The sequence below is a fragment of the Sinocyclocheilus grahami genome, unplaced genomic scaffold (genome assembly GCF_001515645.1).
Source record: "Sinocyclocheilus grahami isolate Dianchi unplaced genomic scaffold, SAMN03320097.WGS_v1.1 scaffold707.1, whole genome shotgun sequence".
Taxonomy (NCBI): Eukaryota; Metazoa; Chordata; class Actinopteri; order Cypriniformes; family Cyprinidae; genus Sinocyclocheilus; species Sinocyclocheilus grahami.
The window spans coordinates 1219173-1228005 of record NW_015505886.1 but is presented as its reverse complement, the minus strand read 5'-3'; the positions used below and the strand labels follow the sequence as shown (position 1 = coordinate 1228005).

Below are 8833 nucleotides of genomic sequence, written 5' to 3'. Positions count from 1 at the left end.
TAAACTATTTTCATAAAAAAAAAAAATAAATATATATATATATATATATATATATATATATATATATATATATATAAAGTGCATTTTTTTTTTTAAGTTATGAAATTATGAACAAATTATGAAAAATTTAAATACTGATTATGAAATATATGCGCGTGTGTTCATAATGCGCGCACATTTTACACAAGACATTTTTGTTCAATTAAATATATAGGGAATAAACAAATATAAAAGGTAAAAAAAAAAACACATTTATAAAATAATGAATATAAATTCCATAAATTGAGAAAAAAATACCATAATTGTACGCATTTCGAACAAGCCATTTTCATAATTTATATTTATGTTATTCACGCTACTCACTATTTATTCACGTTATATATTTTTTCTAAATTATTTGTTATTTTTTTAAATATCCAAAAAGATAATTTATTAAAAAAAAATTCATAATAAAAAAGTAACATTTAACAAATCATCAAGTTAAATAAATTTGAATAAAATTAAGAAAAAAAATGATATATATATATATATATATAGAAACAAATACACACTTGTATGTGTGTGTGTATATAAATTCACTATCCATAGGTTTTTTTTTTTAACAACAACCATTCTGTTAATTTAAAGCCATGTAATATATATATATATTATTGCTGTCAAATGATTAATTATTTCCAAATGAGGTATACCTAATAAAATGGCCGGTGAGTGTATGTATATATATATATATATTATATTATATATATGTATATATATACACATTTTCTTTCAATATATTTGTGGAAGTTTAGAATGAGCCTTTTTTGTAGCTCATAGTTTTTTTGATTTTCTTGTTTATTACACACTATTTATTCACTTTATATTTTATAATATACTTTATATTATTATTAATTATTTATATATTTAATTTTTTACAATTTTGATTTACAATGAATATAATAAAATAAAAGAATATTCTAAATATAATATAATACAATATAATAAAACAACTAGCACTATACTGTAAATATCAAGGCAAAAAAAATTCTAATATGATCACTTCAAAGCATGTTTTTTTAGGCATGACATGCAAAAGCACGTCATGCTTATATTATGATTATGTCAGTGGATTTGGGCAGACGGACCTGTCTGACTATGTTCTGGATGAGCTTGTCCATGGTGAAGGCGATATAGGCGTGAATGGTGAACATCTCTCGGAGCGAATCTTCGTACTGAGACGCCTCCATATTCCCGTCCAGCAGATTGCGCACCATCTCCAGAAACACCGAGTAATAATCCTCCACATCTATGTCCACTGAAAGAGAGAGTGAGAGTTTCTGAAATCAGTCCAAAATCAGCAACAAACATCCACCAGACTTCAAAAATCAACATGAAATTGAATTCACTTCCTTAATAAATGTTCCTGATCTTACTGTGCACAATTCATCAGTTATTCTGATAAAACAATTGTTCAAGTTAGCTGGTTTTGTCACTCACTGGGCTCCTTCAGGCGCAGCTGGACGGCAGTGTTGTCATTTTTGTCCCGTTTGAGTCCGAGCACCTCCCTCTCCCACTCGCGCTCCCTCAGGTCCTCTTCGATCTGTCGCTCGGCCTGCGCATAGAGCCGCAGCAGACGCGAGCACAGGGTGTGGTGCAGCCGGAGGAAGATGTACCAGTTGTTATTCACATAAAACAGATTATACGCGTCCTCACAGGAGCGCAGCCGCTGAGCCACAGACGTGCTAAACAGCAGTTTGGACTTTGTCGGGCTGCCGCGAGTGCCTCCCGTTAGTCCGTTGTGCTTCTTCGACACCCCCTCGTCGAGGTCCATGTCTTCCTCATCATCGTCTTCCTCAGCATCCGACAACACTCCTCTCTGGGAGAACAGCATGTCGGGGATGAAGTGGTAGATGATCTGTTTAATCTTGTATTTGTCCTCTTTGTTGATGCTGCTCTGGCGTTTCACGTGATGGACGATTAGCGCCGCCGCATCCTCCAGAATCTGACGGTCCTCGTAGGTCTGTGTCAGGTGAGGCCCGCTTGGAGATGTACTGCTGTCCTCCGAAGCCTGTTCCTGCCGCTAAACGAACACACAACCATCAATCAAGTTTCTCTGAGAGGAACAAACCCTTTTAACTTCCTCTAGAGGATAAAGAGCATCTCACCTCATCAAAGATGCTCTCGATGTCATTGAGAAGTGTTTTCGAGCGCAGCACCTTAGTGTCGTTCTGTTTGAAGTTAATGCCTTGATGGTCCAGAGATTTTAGGTAGTATTTCTCATTCTGCTCTCTCCAGATCTTGTTAAAACCCCTTTGAGCTTCACGCCACTCTTCCTCCTTCAGCTTTAGCCTGAGACGCAGAATGAGAAGATGGATATTTAACATATGTTAAAATAACTTGATTTCAACAACAACAACAAAACTTTAGCAGCTAAAATCTAGTTATTGGAAACAGCTAAATAAAAACAAATATTGGTAATAAAATGAAATAAAATAACAGCTTTAAAAACCCACATTGGTCAACCACTATTTTTGGATAATCTAGTATAATAATAAAATATAAAATAAATGTAATGTAATATTATTGATCATTGCTAAAACACTACTGATAAATACATGCTGGGAAATAAAATAAAATAATAATAAATAAATTCATAAATATTTATTAAATAAGATAAATATATGAATATAAGTACTAATAAATATTTACTTAATAAATAAATAAATTACATAAAATAAAATGCATTAAAAAAAAAAGATCTGAAAAATCCAAATTGGTGAACTACTAAATTTGAATAATATAATATAATATAAAAACGTTAACCCACTACTGGTATATAAATAATAAAATAAAATGAAGTTAAAATTAAAAGTTAAAATCAAATAAATTTTTGTGTGTGTGTGTGTATGTGTGTGTGTGTTTATTTGTAAAATAAATACATTAAAAAATGACTTTAAATAACTAAATAAAACTAAATACTATGCATTTATATATATTTAACACACATCACATTACACACACATCACACACACAGTCATGGCTAAAAGTTGATTATTATTATTTTATTATTTCTAGATTATTGTAGAGTGATCAGATGCATTTTAAATAATTGCTAAAAGCTTCATTGGCCAAAAAATTAACTTTTCACCAAAAACAAATTTCACAGTTTTTTGATCCTGACAAAATGACCAGCTAACATTAACTGACTAATCATATCAGCTGCACATGTGAAAGTGTGAATTAGTGATGTTCGGTTCTTGAACGAATCGTTCTTTTGAGCCGGTTCTCAGGAAGTAACCAGTTGAGCCGGTTCACAAATCGAAATTTAGTTCCGGGTTGAGGACGCAGGACGCACAGCCGAAGTAGCACGTCCAACTCAACAATAACCGAATGAGCCGGTTCAACCAACTGTCGAAGTTTGCCGAGGATTACCGAAGATTCTGATGAGTGAGTTGACGATACTGTGCAAGCCTGAGGCGCGTACTGGAAATATGCTTATTATGACTGTTATTAATTTACTTTTTATCAAAACCTGCAAAAACCTTTCTGTCGAGTGATGTAAATACATTTTACAATAGTTTATTGTGCATGCATATTATATTTAAAGTTGCTTAAGCGAAATCAAGGAGTTTATAAGACTGGTTTATTCATTCTTTATACTGTAAACATATCATAAATTTTTCATTGATACAACATGCCATTGAGTTGTTAGAAAAGAAATGCAAAGAGACGTTATTGCTTGATGACGTCAGGAACCGATGAATCGGCTTTTTGAACCGGTCCAATGAGCCGATCTGTCCGAAAAGAACCGGTTCACGGAAATGAATCGGACTTTGCATCACTAGTGTGAATGAGTACTAGTCAGGTGAAATCACTATCATACTAATTAGATTGTAAGAGCAGACTGATTGCTATAAAAAGAATGAAGAAGCGTTTCCAATCATTGTGTTCTTGATAGCAAAAAAAATTGGAAGAAACATATTTCGTGTTTAACAGGTTGTTTTTTTAAAAGTCGGTGCTTGGAATAAAAGCTTTTTATTTCATTGATTTTTGTCGATGACTGCAGTGTTAATATTTTAATTATAGGCATATAATTCATTGTTGACTTTAAAAGACACTTTTTAAAAGCATTTTAATTAAGGAGTAGGCTAAATATCTTTTGTTATTCTCACAGCACGTCAGTTATGCGGTAATTATTGCGGGGCAAATTAATTGTAATTATTATTTAATAATAAAAGTAACTTCATAATAATAATAGGCCTAATAAAAATAAGAACGTAACAGGCCTACATTAATTGGAAATGCCAAATCCTCTTAATATTGCCAATAATTGATGTTTTTGATAATATCTCTGGCTATCGATGATACAAGATCGTCGTCTTTCAATGCACCCACCGCTATGGGAGGTTATCACGGGGCCGTCCGCTACGCCACTGGACAGTTACGCCGTTTGGGCTGTCTTGTTGAGCGCAGTGGCACTCAGAACATTATATTTCACACTTTAAGCTCTTTTATTTTCCAAATGTAATAGGATCGATTAGTCCAACGAATCATTCGGTTTGTAGGGGTATGGGGGTATGCCGGTATCAAATTCAGTATATATATATATATATATACATACACACGCGCACACACACACAGACAGACACACACACACACAAGAATAACCTTATACTTACTTATTTATCACCCTAAATCCTAGCACATTCCTACAACTTTATTTTATTTTATTTTATTCCTATTCCATTTCTAGCACACCTGTACATACAATTTATTCTTTTTTTGTGGTTTATATTTATGCATGGGTATTTTATTCACATCTTATTTTTATTAGCTGTGTGTTGTTGTTGTCTCCGTGTACTGGAAGCTTGTGACACTATAACAAATTCCTTGTATGTGCAAACATACTTGGCAATAAAGCTCTATCTGATTCTGATATATATATATATATATATACAGTGGGTACGGAAAGTACTCAAGACCCCCTTAAATTTTTCACTCTTTGTTATATTGCACCCATTTGCTAAAATCATTTAAGTTAATTTTTTTTCCTCATTAATGTACACACAGCACCCCATATTGACAGAAAAACACAGAATTGTTGACATTTTTGCAGATTTATTAAAAAAGAAAAACTGAAATATCACATGGTCCTAAGTATTCAGACCCTTTGCTCAGTATTTAGTAGAAGCACCCTTTTGATCGAATACAGCCATGAGTCTTTTTGGGAAAGACCCAACGATTTTAGCAAATGGCTGCAATATAACAAAGAGTGAAAAATTTAAGGGGGTCTGAATACTTTCCGTACCCACTGTATATGTATATGTATGTATATATATATATATATATATATATATATATATATATATAAAAAACCCTACGTGAATATTATAATTTATTATAAAGTACTTGAATAATTATTTTCCTGTACTAGAGTAAAGTAATATTATTGCCAATGTAAAATGTAGCAACACAAACATAGGAAATAAATAAATTACTAGGGCTGTGACGGTCGCTGTGAGAACCGCGTCACCTACTGCCACCGGTGATAGTGCACGTGACGTCACGCACTCTATAACAAGCATAATATGAAGTTTTGTATACAAGTGTAATAACAGTAGCAGAACAGTGAACTGTGTCTATACCGGACGCGACACCGCCGTGTTGCAACAGGTTGAGTCTGTCTAGTGTCTACACAGGACATTTGAACTCTGTGTCAGTACCTCATAAATAAAACGAGGCAGTTTACTGTCGGGGATTTGTCATGTCGTGTCGCATCCAGTGTAGCATCACTGATTATAATGAGTTTTATAGTATTTTGTCGCGCGGCGCAGCTCGCGTCCTGTAGACAGGGTGTATTTAACTTTCTTATTTAGGCTACTTTCTTGTTTAACTATTATTTCTTTGATATTTATTTTAGTGTTTTGCAGGCTGCATATTCACTAACGGAAGTGCTAAAATAAACACGAGCTGACGAGTTAAATCGGGTGTGTTAGATGAGTGAGACAGTGCTGGGCTGCTACAGGACAGTTTTGAAAACCATTTCAGAGACATGTTCTTAAATGTGACTCATATAAAATATATTACATGCATGCAGTTTTAAGGCAGCTTTAATCGCCTTTTTGGTAACTTCATGACTTAACTGACCACAGCATTGCATGCACGTAGTTTATTTCGCGCTTTGATATGAAAGGATAGAGGCTACAGCGCGCCAGCGCCTTTGTACGTGCAATTGAAGAGCATATGCAGCTGATATACGCAATGCAGCAGGCCTTTTGAAGGTCATTCTCTCTAACCTCTTGAGTACAATGGGAACAGACACTGCCGGATTCTTCTTCAGTCCGTCGATGATGTCCAGAGCTTTGTCTCCATATATCCTCTGGATGGCTTTCCTGTGGATGATCTCCGAGCAGCCGCCCAGAGTGTTGTCCAGTCGGAATTTCACCTGCTCTTCCGCAGACATCCGAGACAGCTTCTTCTGAACCGCCTCCAGCACACGAATGGTGGCCAGGTTGGTTTCCAAGACGACATCCAGCTGAAGTCGACGACATCGTTAGCAAGAATTACATCACAACAGCAAGTGAAACCAGTAAAAATGTTCTTGTGCGTGTTAGCGTCTCACCTCGAATCGCTCGTCCTCACACCTGTACATGTGCTCTTCATACTGAGTCTTCTTGGAGCTGACGAAGGTCGAGTCCTCAGACCAGGAGGGGAAGGAAACCCAGGTATCATTCAGCACCTGATGCATACACAAAGAACCAGTTTCTTAATAAAAGCTTGTGTCATATGATGCATGCTCATTATTAAGAAGCTGTTGTTAGGGGGAAATCATCTCTAACCTCATTACAGAGTGATGTTCTTCCTGTGCATTTGGGAAGCTGGTAGCTCTTGGGTAAAGCTCGATAACTAGAGCCCAGACGCTTGCATGACGCGTAGTCAATTTCCATGGCAATTCCTTCAGTGGCTCTTTCTTTTGGGTACCTCTCCAGGTGTGACATCTCCTTATATCCAAGGAAGTTCTTAAACCAAGTGAACAGCTCAGGAAATTTGCTAGGGGAAAATGGGTTAATTAGTAAAAACACAAACCTACTACTGCAAAATAAATACTGGAGGCAGCTTTGTAATAGATACAAAAATAAAAAAATAAAAAAATGAATGGCAAAATCTACCTACTGCAAAATAATTTGTGCAAAAAAATAGAAAAAATAAAATAAATAAAAAATGAATGAATGAATGGTGAAAATGCAAAAAAAAAACAAAAAAAAAACAATCCCACTACTGCAGAATAATTTCTAGAGCAGTTTTGCAAAAAATATCTTAATAATAAAAAATGAATTAAAATAAAACAAAACATTATTCCCAAAAATGTTTTGGCAGCTAGTAACACAAACCAACTACTTCTAAATAAATGCCAAGGAAGTTCTGTTAAAATAAATAAATAAATAGAAATAAATAAAATAGACATATTTAATAAATATAAAACAATAAAAAAAATAAAGATAAAATAAATCTGTAATTTATTTAAATCAAATACTTTTAAATGAATTAAACTCAAATAAATAAATAAAAATAAAATAGAATACAATTAAAATTCACTTCAAACGGGACTTACCCCAAGAATGGAACCACAAGTTGAACCAGCTCAGCACGAGAAATGATCTCTTCATTAAAAATGATCAGGCACCGGAGAAAGTTGTCATAAGCTTCAGCACTTCGTAAAGCTTTCCGCACCTACGAATACACCCATAATGTAAGTCAAAATAGGAAATCAAAATGTTTTGAGATCAAAACAACCTGCATATTACATCAACATCCCTACGTTAACCCAAAGCAACTCACTTTGTCAAAGAAAAGAGACTCTGTTCCTCCACCATGTTTGCCAGATTCTGCCACGGATGAATCTTTGATATTCATTAACTTGAGCTTTTTCTGTCAGATATTATAAATAAGTCAGATATCAAGAAAGTAATTCTACAAAAAATCATGCCAAATACAAAGAAATTCATTCAGTGTATAATGAAATGTATTTCTATGAGTTTGACAATTTCCTGTACCTTCACAGGTGGGGTGACGGCTGTAGTCGAGTGCTTGCGTATCTGGCAGCCGTTCTGATTGGGCCTCTGCTTGTTATTGAGCTGTGGTTTCTTGGCCGTTCCACCGTGATCGTTACGCACAGATTCGGCCTTCTCTGCTGTCGTCTTGCTCAGCAGCTAGAGGAAATTCATAGCAGGAAGCATGCGTCATTTTCACTTAGTGTAACGCCATGTACTAAAATAACCAAAACTACAACTGAAATAAAAATTACAGGGCACGACAGTTTGAGCATTTCACTCGCATTTGCGAATAAAAATAGATGTGTGCAAACACTGAAATGTATTTAGGAGCATGTGTGCGATTAAAATTCAGTTTTATGACATTTGAAGTAATAAAAAGTCTTAAAGGGGTCATATGATGCTTTTTTAAACATCATTATTTTGTGTATTTGGTGTAACAGAATATGTTGACATGCTTTAATGTTCAAAAAACACATTATTTTTCAAATACTGTACATTATTGTAGGTCCTCTATGCCCCGCCTCTCTCAAACGCTTCGTTTTCTACAAAGTCCCTCCTTCCGACAAGCGCAGTCTGCTCTGATTGGCCAGCTGACCCAGTGCATTGTGATTGGCCGAACACCGCAAGCACTCGTCAGAAATGTAACGCCCCTTACCATAATCGCGAACTTCATCTTTCAAAATAAATGTAAAGACAGAGCCCGAAAAAGGGGAACAGTCTCGTGACAGACACAGTGATGAATATGTGTTTGCAGTACACAAGCCACGGTTAAGACAGCTGACTCCACTGTGATGTGACAC

At 35.0% G+C, this 8833-nt stretch overlaps 1 protein-coding gene across 3 annotated transcripts in view; it reads right to left on the bottom strand.

Moving 5' to 3' along the window:
- LOC107560009 (paired amphipathic helix protein Sin3a-like) overlaps positions 1-8833 on the bottom strand; it is a 28934-nt gene that overhangs the window by 4784 nt on the left and 15317 nt on the right. For all 3 annotated transcript variants that reach the window (XM_016244064.1, XM_016244066.1, XM_016244065.1), the window contains 9 exons: positions 8034-8189; positions 7819-7908; positions 7592-7710; positions 6819-7029; positions 6602-6718; positions 6276-6514; positions 2145-2328; positions 1477-2059; positions 1125-1294 (listed from right to left, as the gene is read on the bottom strand). In XM_016244064.1, coding sequence (XP_016099550.1) covers positions 1125-1294; positions 1477-2059; positions 2145-2328; positions 6276-6514; positions 6602-6718; positions 6819-7029; positions 7592-7710; positions 7819-7908; positions 8034-8189 — 1869 coding nt within the window. The remainder of the gene's footprint in view (positions 1-1124; positions 1295-1476; positions 2060-2144; positions 2329-6275; positions 6515-6601; positions 6719-6818; positions 7030-7591; positions 7711-7818; positions 7909-8033; positions 8190-8833) is intronic.